At 19.6% G+C, this 17,200-nt stretch overlaps 1 protein-coding gene across 1 annotated transcript; it reads right to left on the bottom strand.

Annotated features, from left to right (window-relative positions):
- Positions 1 to 15,104: 15,104 nt before the first annotated feature.
- HO133_001409 (uncharacterized protein) lies at positions 15,105 to 15,554 on the bottom strand (the record flags this gene model as incomplete). The annotated part of the gene is made up of 1 exon (XM_037292339.1): positions 15,105 to 15,554. The coding sequence occupies one exon, from the start codon at positions 15,552 to 15,554 to the stop codon at positions 15,105 to 15,107; it is 450 nt and encodes a 149-aa protein (XP_037151758.1).
- Positions 15,555 to 17,200: the final 1,646 nt, after the last annotated feature.

The following is a 17,200-nucleotide window of genomic DNA, read 5'->3' on the forward strand; positions in this document are numbered from 1 at the left end:
TTTTCGCTTCTTTCTTATTAAAAAAATAGGCGTATATTATTAATATATAGAATAACTTTTTTATTTTCTATTAAAATTTTAAGATTTTTTTTCAAATTTTAAAGCGCCGTTTATAATTTCCGAATTTTTAAGAATTTTGAAATTATATTCTATTATTATTAAAGCGTAAGGAATTCAAATATCGCTTATTAAAGTTCGCTCGACAGTCGAATAGCTCTAATCAGATATATATTATTTAATTTTAGAATAACTTTTTTATTTTCTATTAAAATTTTAAGATTTTTTTTTAAATTATAGAATAAAATATAGGCTTTTAGAAAAAAAAAGAGTTATTAAATTTAGTTCTATAATTATTAAAGTGTAAGGAATTCAAATATCGCTTATTAGAGTTCGCTTATTAAAGATCGCTTACCTACTTACTCGATAGCTCTAATTAAAAAAAATGATTATAAATTTAATTTATAGACCTTTACTCGTATATATTAATAAATTATATATTTAATATATTTAGCGAGTTCGATATTTCGATTAAAGACGATATATCTTAGTTTACTTAAGATAAAGACGAAAGTAGCTCTTAGTCTCTTATATTATTAATTAATTATACTCGCTTAAATCTATAATTATTTTAAGAGAAGAAAATATCTCTATTAAGAAGATTAAAAGAATATCTTTATAGCTATTACTACTTCTATATAATAGACTTTAAATATTATAAGATAAGTATTAAAAGTTTAAAAATAATTATAGTTATAGAGGCGAATAGTAGTTATAATATAATAGTTATTAGATAAAGTCTAAGCTTATAACCTATAGAAATATAAGATAAGATACTTAGTTATTAACTATAGAGTTACTATAGAGAAGAAAGCGACTAGATATAAATACGCTAATATATATTATATAATTATATTACGTAATTATTAAGACGCTTAGAGTTACGTAATTCGAATTTTAATATAAACGATATTTAAATTTCTTACGCTTTAATAATTATAGAATTAAATTTAAAAATTCTTTTTTATCTAAAAGCCTAGATTTCGTTCTATAATTTAAAAAAAAATTAAAAGATTTAATAAAAAAAAAATTTTATTCTATATGTTAATAATATATATCTATATTTTTAATAAGAGAGCTCGAGAGAGCTATCGAGCTAATTTAGTCGATCTAAATAAGAGTATAATAAACTTAAATTTATAATTAACTATATATATAAGTTTAAGATTTTTTAACTTAGTTCTATCTAGTAGTCGAAAAGATATAGTATTTAATATAATATTTAGATAATTTTCGAGATATTATTCTAAAAGATATAGAATATTTTTAATTTTACTCGATTTTTTATATATAAATTATCGTATTTTAAAACTATCTCGTATAGAGTAAACTAGTCTTATTATAGAACTTTAAGAATTATAAGATTCTATAAATAGATAATAAAGATATAAATTTTTAAAAAAGAGATAAAAGTTAAAAAATTCTAAGTTTAAAATTTTTTATATCTTTTCGACTAGTAGTTCTATCTTATTCTTTTATATATATTAATATAAGCTTCTATTATAAGATATTAATAAGATTATTAATCTTTAGATTTTTTATATTTTTTATATATATTATATACTTTATTTATTTATTAAAATTAAAATTAAAATAATATTATAAATTTTATTAATATATAAATTTCTTATAAATATTAATTAAAAAGATATAATATAATATAAGATATTAATCTATTATATTATACTCTAATATAATATAAAATATTAATATTTATATAATCTCATATCTAGTATAATATAAAATCTTAATAGAATATATTACGATATAATATATCTATAATATTATATTATAAAATAATATATATATAAGATATTTCGACTGAGATTTCTATTTTTAAAAGTATTCTCGTTATTATTCTAGTTAACGACTAATAAATTCGATATAATAGCTATTACTACTATAACTATTACTATTATAGCTACTACTATTATAGCTATTACTATTATAATTATTATTATTATATCTATTACTATTATATCTATTACTATTATATTTATTACTATTATATCTATTATCGAAATATAGCTCTCGTATATTCTAGTTATCGTATTTTTTAATTATCTAATTTTATACTATATTTAAAATCTAGTTTCGAAGAGGTTTTAGAGAATTAATTCGTCCGTTCTATATATTACATATCTGACATTTTAATAGCTATCACTACTATGGCTATTACTATTATAGCTACTACTATTTATTATTAAAATAGTCTACTATTATATAGTAGTTATGGTAGGGGTAGCTATGGTAGTGGCAGCCATGATAGAGGCAGTCATGGTAGGTAGCCATGGTAGTGGCAGCCATGGTAGTGGCAGCCATGGTAGGTAGCCATGGTAGTGGCAGCCATGGTAGGTAGCTATGGTACTGGCAGCCATGATAGGTAGCCATGGTAGTGGCAGCCATGGTAGATAGCCATGGTAGTGGCAGCCATGGTAGTAGTAGCCATGGTAGTAGTAGCCATGGTTGGCCAGAATGATGACTAGAATAGCTACTTATACTTCTAAATATAGAAATCCCAGTCGAGATATCTCATATATATATTATACTATGATATAATATCACAGATATATTATACCGTGATATATACCGTTAAGATCCCGAACCCATATCAGAAAAATAAAATGATATCCGATTCTATTCATATCATATTCGGGTACGATATAATATTACTTAATATGAAATATCTTATAAAATCCTTTTCGATTAATACTTATAAATAATAAATTTATAATAAAATCTATTATTATAATATAAAATAGATTTATATTATCTAGCGAAAATAATATTAGCTTATTATATAATTTATATTAATAAATTTATACTCTTTAATAATTAAGATAAATATAAATATATTCTACTATATTACTTATTATATTTATTTAATAATATTTAAATTTAATACTCTTTTTAATACGCTTATAAGTAAAATATTTAATATTAAAATTATTATAATTTATATAAAGAATTTCTTTCTTTATAGTAAGATTATTAGATATATAAATTATAAGATTATAATATAATAGTTTATTCTTATTAACTTCTTATTTTAAAAGCTTATTCTATTTAATAGTATATTTTTAATATTACTTTTTATTTATAATAAAAGCGTTTTTATATTATAATTTAAATAATTATATTATTATTAATTTTTATAATTTTAAATAGAATCTCTTTAACTCTAAAATTTAATAAATTAAAAATTAAAATAATATCGTAATATCTAGAATATATATTTATCTATTAAATACTTTATTATTTAAATTAATAATTTAGATATCTATAATAATAATATTATTTTATTATTTTATTAATACTATAAATTTAATTATAAAGCTTATTTTATAAAATAGAAAGAATTTTTTTATTATTATTCTCGCTATTATCTAATCTAATAATATTAAATATTTTTAATAATATATCTTTAAAATTAAGTTTTCTTTTATAATATTTAATTATAAAATTAAATATAGCTAGTTTTTTAATTTAGCGAATCTACTTTATATTAAACTCTTTTATTATTATAAAATAAGTAAAAACCTATAAACTAAATTTATAAAGTTAAATTTTTCTAAGTTAAATCGAATTTTAGCTTTAGTTCTAAATTAAATTAAACTTTAATCGCTTATTATACGTTTTTAATCTACTTCTATTACTATAAAATTAATTTAATCTATATAATATATATATATATATATATATAAAGAGAGACGCGTTAAAGTTTAATTAGAAAGATATATCGAGTATAAAAGATTAATTTATAATAATTATCTATAAAAAATAGAGAAAGATTATATTCTTATAGTAAGAAGTATTAAAATATCGAAAAGAAATAAAGATAATATATTAATTAGTAATATAAATTTCATATTATCTTCTATTATAGTAAAATCTTTCGAATAATAAAATAGCTATTAGAGTAAGATATCGAATAATTTTAATTCGTCTAAATATATATTATTCGATATTTCTTCTATAGAGATCTAATTAAATATAATTATTATAGTAGATCTTTCTCTTATAACGTTATTATAGTAATATATTATATTAATATAATAGAAATAATAAACTAAGTTATAGTAATATTCTTTACTTATTAAATAATAATTTAATATAAAATCGTAGAGAGTATATAATATAAGATCTTAGAGAGCTAAGCTATGTTTTTAATAATAATAACTTTATTATTACTTAATTTCTTTATAATATTCTTTATAGTATTCTCTCGAGTATTCTTCGCATTTATCTATTATAATTTCTTCTCTTACTTCTTCTCTTATAGAGTATTAGACTAAGTAGCTAGCTAAATAACTAATTAAATAAAGATTAAGAAGAAAAACGCGTTTTAAAAGATAGTATTACTAGATTAAAAGATATTATCGCTAGCTTAGAAGAAGTATATAGAGAAGAATAATAGCTATAAATTCGTTTAAGCTTTTTTTAAGAGTCTTTTAACGCGTTTATAAGTAGTAGTAGATAGCTATTAAGCTCGCTTATAACCTCGATTATTAATAATAGCGAATTTATCGAGAAGTAATTTAGAGATATTAATAGAGACTTTAAGAGGCGAGTAAAAGAGATATATATATCTAAAGCGTTTAATAACGTTTTCGCGAGGGATATCAAGAACGATTATATTTATATTAGTAAATTAATATAGAGATCTATATTAAAAGTTCTATATACGTACTAATATAGCCCTAACTCTACTTTCGAAAAGCGATCCTATAGAGGAGAAGTCTAGAAATATCTTTTTATAGCGTATAAATAAGACTTTAGATACTTCTTTTAGCTTAATAGAGGTATTAAGTCTCGAAATCTAATTAGAACTAGATGCGATTTTAAAGAACTCTAGATATATTATTTAGATAACTCTTTAGATAAGACGTTATTCGAAGTTTAAGTATAAGAGTCTTAGCGGGTATAGAACTTTTAATTACTAGCCGAAAAGGTATAATATATTTCTTAAAATATTTTATATTAAGTAATATTATATCGTATTCGAGTATAATATAAGTAGAATCGAATATTATATTATTTTTCTAATATAAATTCGAGATCTTAGCGATATATATTACGATATAATATATCTATATTATTATACTATGAAATAATATATATATAAGATATTTAGTTAAAATTTCTATATTTAGAAGTCTATTCTAGTTATTATTCTAGTTAACGACTATATTTATTCGATAAATTCGATATAATAACTATCTATTATAACTACTACTATTATAACTATCACTACTATAGCTAATACTATTATAACTAATATTATTATAGCTGATACTATTATAACTAATACTATTATAGCTAATACTACTATTAAAATAACTTAATACTCGCTACTACTAGTACTTATTCGATCTAGTTATAAGTATATGAAGATATTCTCTATATATAGATATTCTTCTTTCTTAGATATTATTAAGACTATTATATCTAGTAATAAGTCTCATTATAGTAATAATTATATACTTAGATATTTATTAATATTAATTAGTATACTTTAATAATAATATATAGATTAGCTAGAATATACTCTAAAGAAAGTCCGACTCGATATCGCCGCGGTATTTTACACGATTCTATATTACTTAATTAATTTCGCTTATTATAACGATTTAGTTAAATAGAATTATAATTTCTATAATTTCTATAACTTTTATTTAATAGAGAAAATACTTAGAAAATATCAAATACTATTAAGCTTTATATTATATTAATATATAATATACACTTAAAATAAACTCTAAGAATAAGAAATCTAATTTTTTAGAGATATCGCTAGATATTATAATTAAGCGTAAGCTAGAGAAATTATAAAAAGTTAAGCTATTAGATATTAAAGAGAAGCTTAAGAAATTCGTTTATTAAAGGATATAATAATATATAATATATAAATTTAGAATACTCTCTAACGTCTTTGCTAACGACTTTACTTAATACGTTAGAGAGAACTTCGAGATTCTTAATAAGGATGTTATTATTAGTCTATAAGATTGTCTATAGACTAATAAAGCCTATATTAAAAAAGAAAGAGAACTCTTAATAGCTAAAGAATTAGCGGATATAATTAAGAAAGAGATTCTATAGCTACTAGACGACGAAGATCATCTCTTATTAAAATTATCTTATTTCTATTCTTCTTAATAATCGATTTAAATAATATAGAAATAATAGTCTTATTAATCGAAGAATACTATTTCTCTCCCCTTATAACCGCCTTATCGATCGAAGAATTCTATTTTAATTCTTCTTTTAATATTAGCTTACGATCTAAATTATTAAGTCTTATATCTACTACTTTTACCTTATTAAGTTATTTAAGACTTCGATATTAGATAAAATTATAGCTATAGTAAGAAACTTACTATTCTAATTAAATTATATATTAGCGAGAAGAAGTACGATAAAGGTTTTATCGAGAGTCTTAGCTATAAATTTATAATTTTTATAAATCTTTATATAAGAGTCGAGATTCCTTAATAGATTCTTTTAATAGTATTTTTAATTATATTAAAATCTATAATATTAGAATATTACTACTCTAACTATTAAGAAATTAACCTTACTATTTAATAACTCTTTAATCAATTTTAAGACTATTTCGAGAGAGAAGAATATCGTTATTTTATACTTTATAAGTGAAATAGTATTAATCTAAGAGGCTTACTCTAAACTAATCTTAAAAAGAATAAAAAAACTATCTTTAATAAGATAATTTAATAATTTCGTTAAATTTAAAGAGAGTTAAATTACGAATTTCAATTAGATATAGTACTTCGAAATAAGATAGTTATCTCTTATAGTAATATTTCTATATATAATATTATAATTCTATAATAGACGACTATAATTGCGAGGTTAATTAATAATATCTATACTATAATTAAGAATAACGAAGAGACTATAAAAATTAAGAGATTTAAGTTACTTAGATCTATAATATACTTTATTAATTAAAAATATTATATTAATTAACCTTTAAATTAAGATAATTATAGTAAATCGTTCTCGTAGATAAATAGCTTTTAGAAAAAGTAATACTTTATTTATAGAAAGATAGGCTATTAATTAATTAAGTATATTAATAAAGAATACTAAAAGTCTTAAAATAAGTTCGCTAAGCGATTTATCGACTTTATTAATAAACGATATAACTTCTATATTTAAGAGTTTAAAGATTAGAAAAATAAGATTAAGAATCTTAAGGCCTTAATTCTCGATATTTAAAATAATAATTTAGAGAAGATTAAAAACTTTATTATAATTACTTCTATAGTTATATCGAATTAAGTCTAAATATATTACTTAAAGCTTTTTAGCTATTTTATATATTATAATATTATTAAATCTAATAGCTTTCTTAATATTAACTAATATATCTTAAAGTAATTTTATAATATTATACTAGATATCGAAGTTATATATATATTTACTATTAAATATAATTAAGTAAAAGTCTATATAAGAGAATTTGATATATAATTAAATATTACTATTAATAGTATTATCGTCTAATTTAGAATTAAGATAATAGCGTTAATTAAAAAACTTATAGTAGATTTATTTATTAGTCGAGTTAACTTTCATATAATATAAACTAATATCTTATTTCTACTATATATTTAAGATATAAATAAATTAGAGATCTATCTAAATAATCTTAAGAACTAAGTTATTTTAAGAAATAGTTCTATAATTTTAATTATTCGCTTTTATAAATATCTATTCTTAATATAAAGTCTTATATTAATTAATTATCTAATTAATATCGAGTTATATTAACTATATTATTAATTTAATTATCTCTTAATTAATAAATTTATTCGAACTCTAGAGAAAGCTAGCTACGATAATTTAGAATATTATTATATACTTAAACGAATTATCGAGTTCTATATACTCTATTAAAAGCACTCTCAATTCTTAGATCGTTTTAAATTCTCACTTAAGAATAAGGATAATATCTATTTTAATTATATAATTATTATTAATATTCTCTATATTAATAATAGTTTAATTTTATAAATTATTAATAAGAGAACTTTATTTTAGATCGCTTAATGATTAATAAATATAATTATCTTTTATATATAGAATATACTTAGATTATATTAAATAGACGTATATATTAAATCTTTCGATATTATTATTTATAACGCTAGAATTAATTTTAATAGTATTAAATTTAAATAAAACGCTAGAACTTTAAGTATTTAAATAAAATACGTATTAGTTAAAACCGCTAATTCTATTAATCTAATAAAATAATATTATACTTTATTAAGATAAGCCTATTTAATAATTACTACGAAACTAAAGAATTAAGATATTAAAAAGAAGATTTATCTATAAATAGCTATTAAGGCTATTAATAACATAGTTAAATATAATAATATTATTTCTATATTACTAGTTTTTAAAATCTTTCTCTATATTATAAATAACGATATATTTATTTTATCTATTATTAAGAGAATAAAAGCTATTAATATAGTAATAATCGAAGTTATAAAACTTTACGCTAAGAGATAAATTAATAACGTCTTATATTAGCGAAATAGCTTCTAGATAATAAGAATATATAATACTTTAATTAATTTCTTAATATTAATATAAAAAACGTATTAAAAGAAGTAAATCGGATTATATAAATTATTAATTACTTCTCGAGAGACATATATCGTTAAATTATTAAATAATTCTACTAATTTTCGAGTTATTATTATTAAGCTATATTTAAAAAAAAAAAATATCTTAATCGAATCTTCTAAGTTTCTTAAATAAGAATCTCTATAGTTAGATAATACTTAATACGAAAATAACGATAATAAAGACTATTAAGATTCTTCTCAAAACGCTTTACTACGTTATAACCCTTCTCGATATTAATATATTTCTACTCATTTTCGAAACTCTATTAATATTATAATCTATATATTTAAATTTATATTATAACTATTTTTATCGAACTTTTAGATATTCTAATAAAAAGAATTAAATAAACTATTTAAGAAGAATATATTTAAGATTATAAAGATCGAAGATATCTTCACAGAAGTATGAATATTTAATAATTATTTTATAGATTAAGTTAAGAATAAGAGTATTAAGAAAGTCTTTAAGAAGTTGTGACTAGTAATATAAGTATTTAATAACTTAAAAAAGTATAGGATTCTAATTTAGGCTCTTATTATTTAACGAATTAATTAATAATTTATTATCGCTCTAGCGTTAACTATTTTATAACTATCTCTATATCTATATAATATTATTTAAATATATATATAATCTCGATTTAAGTTAGCTAGAGATATCTTTATTTTAACTTTAGCTAAAATAAAACTATTCTTAAGAATAATACTTTATATTATTTTTTCTCTCTATAAAATTACTAAGTTCGATATCTACTAGTTTTAAATATATTATAAGTATTATATAAAGAAGCTAAAAATAATCTCGTTTATATTTAATACTTATCTACTATTTAATAATAATATAATAGTAATTATTAATTTAGAAATCGATAACTCTCTTATTACTAATACTATTAAATTTATAAATATAAAATTATAAGAACTATAGATCGCTAGACTATTAATTAAGCTATATAAGAGACTTACTTCAAAATAGCCTCTCGAATTTAATAGATTTATTATTACTTTTAAGAATAATATAAAAATTAGCTAACTTAGATAAGGGATAAAAATTTAATTACTTATAAAATTATTTATAAAAGAATAATATATCGCTTAATAAGTATAAGAAGTATATATCGCTACTATTTTATAGTTATAAGCGATATTTATTTTATTATATATCGTCTAGATTATAAAGCTTATATACGAGAATATTTAATATCTAAATCGCTATTTTATATAGTAAATAAAAGAAAGAGATTTTATATTTATCAAATTAGATATAACGTCTCTAAGAATTATAGTTTTTATAAATTCGTTATTCGCTAATAATAAAAATCTCTCTTCTTAAATTAACTATATAATAGCTTTAGCTAATACTTAAAATAAGATTAATATTATCTATTAATAATTAATTAAATATTATTAAATTATTAGAAGCGTATTAATCTTCGAACTTTATATATTATCTCTAGAATTCGATATTATAATTACTATAAAGTTTACTCTAAATTAAATCTTCTCTAATACTCTCTAGAGAAAGATATCTCTTTTTATATATATAAACTCGAAATCTCTATATAAATATCTTATTAAGCTAGAAATAATATAAGAGAAAAGATTAATAATAGATATTCTATATTTAAGATAGTTATATAAATGATAAAAAATTATCGAGATTCTATAGATTAGAGAAGATAAGAATTCAACTAATTTAATAATAAAGAATAAGAGATATAACGCACTATAACGTCTAGTAAATACGAATTATCTAGAATTAGAACTAGAAGGCTGAGTAGAAAGATAAGATATTAATACTAATTAATAGAAAGTCGTCTTAGCGTAGTACTATTAGAAATACGCCTAGTATGATTAAATCTACGCCCACTATAGTAGAGAGAGTAATTGCGATTATAGGGATTATGGAGAAGGAATATAGTATATAAATAGTCTTATTTTCTATTTTTTACTAATGTTGAAACGACTTAACACTCGTTATTACTAGTACTTATTTAATCTAGTTATAGATATATAAAGATATTCTCTATATATAGATATCCTTCTTTCTTAGATATTATTAAGAATATTATATCTAGTAATAAGTCTTATTATAGTAGTAACTATATACTCAGATATTTATTAATAACTACTATAGCTAATACTACTATAACTATTACTATTATAACTATTACTATTATAACTATTACTATTATAGCTATTATATAATAATAGACTATTTAAATAATAAATAGTAATAGTTATAATAGTAATAGCTATTAAAATATTAGATATATAATATATAGAACGAACGAATTAATTCTTTAAAACCTCTTCGAGACTAGATTTTAAATATAGTATAAAATTAAATAACTAAAGAATACGGTGGCTAAGATACGCGAGAGTTATATTTCGATAGTAGCTATAATAGTAGTAGTTATAATAGTAATAGCTATAATAGTAATAGTTATTATATCGAATTTATCGAATAAGAGTAGTCGTTAATTAGAATAATAACTAGAATAGCTACTTATACTTCTAAATATAGAAATTCTAATCGAGATATTTCATATATATATTATTTCATAATATAATATTATAAATATATTATATCGTAATATATATCGCTAAGATCTCGAATCTATATTAGAAAAATAATATAATATTTAATTCTATTTATATTATATTCGAGTACGGTGTAATATCACTTAATATGAAATATTCTATAAGATATATTATACCTTTTTAGCTAGTAAATTAAAACTATTAAAAGAACTCTTCTAATATCGAGAAAGAAGACTTAAATTACTAGTTAATAGTTTAAGATAATATTTAATATATTATTATACTATAACGAGTAAAGATTTATAAATTAAATTTATAATTTTTTTTTAATTAGAGCTATCGAGTAAATAGATAAGCGATCTTTAATAAGCGAACTTTAATAAGCGATATTTAAATTCCTTACGCTTTAATAATTATAAGACTTAATTTAAAAATTCTTTTTTTATCTAAAAGCTTATATTTCGTTTTTTAAAAAAAATCTTAAAATTTTAATAGAAAATAAAAAAGTTATTCTATATATTAATAACGTATATCTATTTTTTTAATTATTACGAATATTAATTTATTTATCTACGATAATTCAATTAATTAAATTAAAGAGCGTAGTAACTTTAAATTTATATTTAATTATATATATTAATTTAAGATTTTTATACTTAGCTCTATCTTATTCTTTTATATATATTAATTAAAATATACTAAGATATATTATTAATAATTACGATCTACGTTTTATATCTTCTTTCTAAAAGAAAATCTTTAATAAACTATATATTAAGTTCTTAATATTTATAATTTATTATCTATAAACAAATAATTAATTCGAATAAATTAATTAAACGATAAAAATAGTATTATATTTTTCTCTTACTACGAATTCTAACGATAAATAAAATAAAATCTTATTATATATTTAGATAATTTTTAATAATTCTTCGAGTAATATTATAGATCTAATATCTAATAAACTATACTACGATTTTAAAGTTAATAATATTATAAATATATTACTTATAAATCTCTTAATATCTATAAATATTTTTATAAGCTTTATTTAATAAAAGAAAAGAAATAAATAATATTATAATATTTTTATTTTTATAACAAAAATAAGATATAATATAAAGTATTTAATATTAAATCTTAAGAAAGAAGATAATATCTTTCTTAAATTATACTATAAATACTCGATTTTAAATCTTTTAAATAGAAAACTCTTATAATAACGTATTAATCTCTTTAAGATTCTAATAAAAATTAATTACTTAATATATTAATTAAAACTATTATTAATTATATAAACTTATTTAATAATTTTAATTATCTAATTAGAATTAGTTATTACTATTATAATTAAATTCTTAAATTTTAATAAAAGAAGAGTTAATATAAAATCGTCGTCTATTTATAATAAAGAAAATAACTTAAAAGTTAAAATAATTATAAATAAATAAATTATATATAAAAAATCTAAGTACTTATTATATTAAAAGAATAAGAGTTATAAATATAATATATAATATTAAATTAAGAATTTATTTAATATAATAAAGCTAGTAAATAACTATAATTATAAATTAATATTTATCTTATCTATTAGATAAAAGATAGATAAGAGTATTAAAATTATTTAAGTATTATAATCTATATAAGTATTATAATCTATAGAAATATTATAATATATAGAAATATTATAATATATATAAATATTATAATATATATAAATAAACGAATCTACTTTTAAAAGAGAAAAAGAAAGATTATATAAGACTTTACTATACTATATAACGAAGCGAGATAAGACGAGATTTTAAATACTTAATACTATCTCGCTTTGAGATAAGATCTTAATAAGGTGAGATTAAATTAAGATAATATTTTTCTATTAAGATTATAGAAATATCTTATTATTCTCGCTAAGCGTTTAATTAGATTAACTTAAAAATATTATCTTTATAATATCTTTATAATATTACTTAATCTTATATATCTTATAATCTTTCTAAATATCTATATCTTATACTCTAATTTAATTTATAATATTATATTTTATATTTTATTTTATTATATTTTTAATATATTTTATTAAAATTTAAAGAAATTATTTAGAAATACTTAGAGTCTATCGAAATAGCGAGATATATTTTAAAATCTTACTGTTAAGTCGAAACCTTAACCCGAAACCTTACTTCGATCTCGACCCTCCTTAAAATTCTATCGAGGTTCCTCGCCTTATTACGTAGCGTAGACTTTATTAATTAAATATTTAATATATATAAAAGAATAAGATAGAGCTAAGCTATAAAATCTTAAATTTATATATATAATTAATTATAAATTTAAGTCTATTACGCTCTTTAATTAGATCGACTAAATTAGCTTAATAACTCTTTTAAGACTTCTTATTAAAAAAATAGATATATATTATTAATATATAAAATAACTTTTTTATTTTCTATTAAATTTTTAATACTTTTTTTTAAACTATAGAACGAAATCTAGGCTTTTAGATAAAAAAAGAATTTCTAAATTTAATCTTATAATTATTAAAGCGTAAGAAATTTAAATATCGCTTATTAAAGTTCGCTCGATAGTCGAATAGCTCTATTTAAAAAATAGATATATATTATTTAATTCTAAAATAACATTTTTATTTTCTATTAAAATTTTAATAATTTTTTTTTAAATTATAGAATAAAATATAGGCTTTTAGAGAGAGAAAAAATTCTTAAATTTAGTCTTATAATTATTAAAGCGTAAGAAATTCAAATATCGCTTATTAAAGATCGCTTATCTATTTACTCGATAGCTCTAATTTAAGTAAAAATTATAAATTTAATTTATAAATCTTTACTCGTTTATGATAATATTTTAATAAGAAGATAAGTAAATAACTTATAATTAAAACTCTTATATATATTAATAGAATTTAAAATAGAAATTTTTAAAGTAATAAAAATAAAAATAATAAATAAAAATAAAGTTTAATAAATTTAATAAATTTAATAAATTTATTTAATATTATAAGATAGTAAGATCTCTTTTAATAAAACTACGTAGTAGCTATATAATTATAAGATCTAGATATATAGTTAATAGAATAAATAGATTAATTACTAGATAAACTAATAATTAAAAAAAAAGAAAGAAAAAAAAGAGATTTATAAGTATTTAAGACTTTATTAAATATATTAAATACTTATTTTAATTATATAGCTTATAGTTTAATAAGCGATATAAGCGAGTCTATTAAATTACTTTAAGTACTTTTACTCTTATAACTATATTCTTTCTTAGAAGATTTAGTCTCTAAATCTTATTATTATTATATCTTATAATTAAATACTTATAAACTTATTAGTTTTTTATATATTATTTATTATTAATTTAAATATAATCTAAATTAATATATACTATAATAATATATTTAAACTTTTTATCTTAAGGTTTTTTTAAATATATTAATATATTTATATATTAAATCGCGATAGTATCGCTATATACATTATTATCCTTACTGGCCGGAAAGGTATGGTATGGTATGGGATATTGACCTGCCATACCATACTCTGGTATGGTATGGGATATTGATATTTGCATGATCCCATACCTGGTATGGTATGGGATCTTGGCGGGATATCCCACGGTATGGTATATCTGTGGTATCATACCATGGTATGGTATATGTATGGGATATCCCGACTGGGATTTCTATATTCTCGTTATTATTCTGATCAACGGCTCGATAAATCCGACATAATAGCTACTACTATCATGGCTGCCACTACCATAACTATACCATGGCTGCCCCTACCATGGCTACCCCTACCATGGCTACCTACCATGGCTACCACTACCATGGCTACCACTACCATGGCTACCACTACCATGGCTGCCACTACCATGGCTACCACTACCATGACTGCCACTACCATGACTGCCACTACCATGACTGCCACTACCATGACTACCACTACCATGACTACCACTATCATAGCTACCATATGATAGTAGGCTATTTGAATAATAAATAGTGATAGCCATGGTAGTGGTAGCTGTTAAAATATCAGGTATGTGATGTGTAGAACGGACGGATTGATTCTTCAAAACCTCTCCGGGGCCAGGTTCTAAATACAGTACAAAATCAGGTGGCTGAAGAACACGGTGGCTGGGATGCGCGGGGGCCACATTTCGACAGTAGCTATGGTAGTGATAGCCATGATAGTGAGTGATAGTCATGGTAGTGGCAGCCATGATAGTAGCAGCCATGGTAGTGGTAGCCATGGTAGTGGTAGCCATGGTAGTATATCGAATGGGGGTAGATACGATTAGCCGTTGACCAGAATGATGATTAGAATAGCTACTTTATACTTTTAAATATAGAAATCCCAACGGGATATCCCATACATATACCATTCCATGGTATGATACCACAGATATATCATACCGTGGGATATCCCGCTAAGATCCCGAACCCATATCAGAAAAATGGAATGGTATCCGACCCTATTCATACCATACCCGGGTACGGTATGGTATCACTTGATATGGAATATTCCATGGGATATATCATACCTTTCCGGCCAGTAATTATCCTAATTATTAGAATATAGATATATTATTATTCTATTACGATATACTATTATCGCTATTATTATATATTATTATTATTATTATTACTTTAGTAATTATAATAATTCTATTATTATAATTATAAAAGTCGCGTTAATAAATATAAAAGCCTTATTTTTAATCTAATTTTTATTCTTTTTAATAATAATATTAATATTAATATTATTATAAATAAGTATCTAATTCTTCTTTATATCTATTATCTTATCTTTATTTATTCTTATTATAATATCGCGATAGCGAGCTATATATTATCGTAATAATATAATATATATATCGATTAAAATAATAATTAAATAGAATTAAAGTTATTTAAATTAACTTTATATATAATAAATATCTTAAAAAATACTTTATAATACTTTTTAGATAGTATAAAAAGTATATTAATATATTAATAATAATATTAAATCTTTACTCTTATAATTCTATAAGTTATTAAATATTTATAATTATTATTATTTCTATATCTCTCGCTATAGTTAATAAATATTTATATTTATTTTAAAGATATACTTAATTAAGAAGACTTAATAGCTTTTTTTATTATTATTTCTATTCTTATCTATAAGTAAAAAAGATATTAAATAATTAAGAGATTATACTAATATATATTAATTCTCTTTTATTATTATTATTATTATATATATACTCTTATATATAACTTTTATACGATTTATATTATATTTTCTACTAGTTTATATTAATATAAATATAAGCGATACTTTTATAAGAGTTATATATATATTATAAACTTAACGCTTTATTATTAGATTACTATCTTCGCTATAACTCGCTTTAATAAAGATATTTATATTATTCTTTAAATATAGAATAATATAAATTCTAATTAATATATATTAGAATATATAGCTAATATATATAATAACTCGCTATATCGAGAAACTTTAACATAACGCTATTATCTTCGCCGCTTCTTCTATTACTTCTTTCGTTACTTCTTATATTAAGTCTTTTTATTATCTAATAGACTTTTTAAATAAGAAGTTACTTTCTAATATAAAAGAATAAATAGATTAATATTAGATAATAATAATTATATATATAGCTTTAATAGCTACTTTTCTTATTATATATAATATCTTAACGCTTTAAATATAGTCTATAGACTTTTTAATTATATTCGTTAAGCCTTTTAATTATAATTTTATTTATCTACTTAAACTCTCTACTACTATTACTTTCTTAATTTTCTTTATTTCTTAATTTTTCTTAATAATTACGTCTTTAGCTTTATCTTAAATATTAATTTATATAATTTCTTTACTTATTTAAAG

This window comes from Letharia lupina (genome assembly GCF_014066315.1).
Source record: "Letharia lupina isolate WasteWater1 chromosome Unknown contig_12, whole genome shotgun sequence".
NCBI lineage: Eukaryota > Fungi > Ascomycota > Lecanoromycetes > Lecanorales > Parmeliaceae > Letharia > Letharia lupina.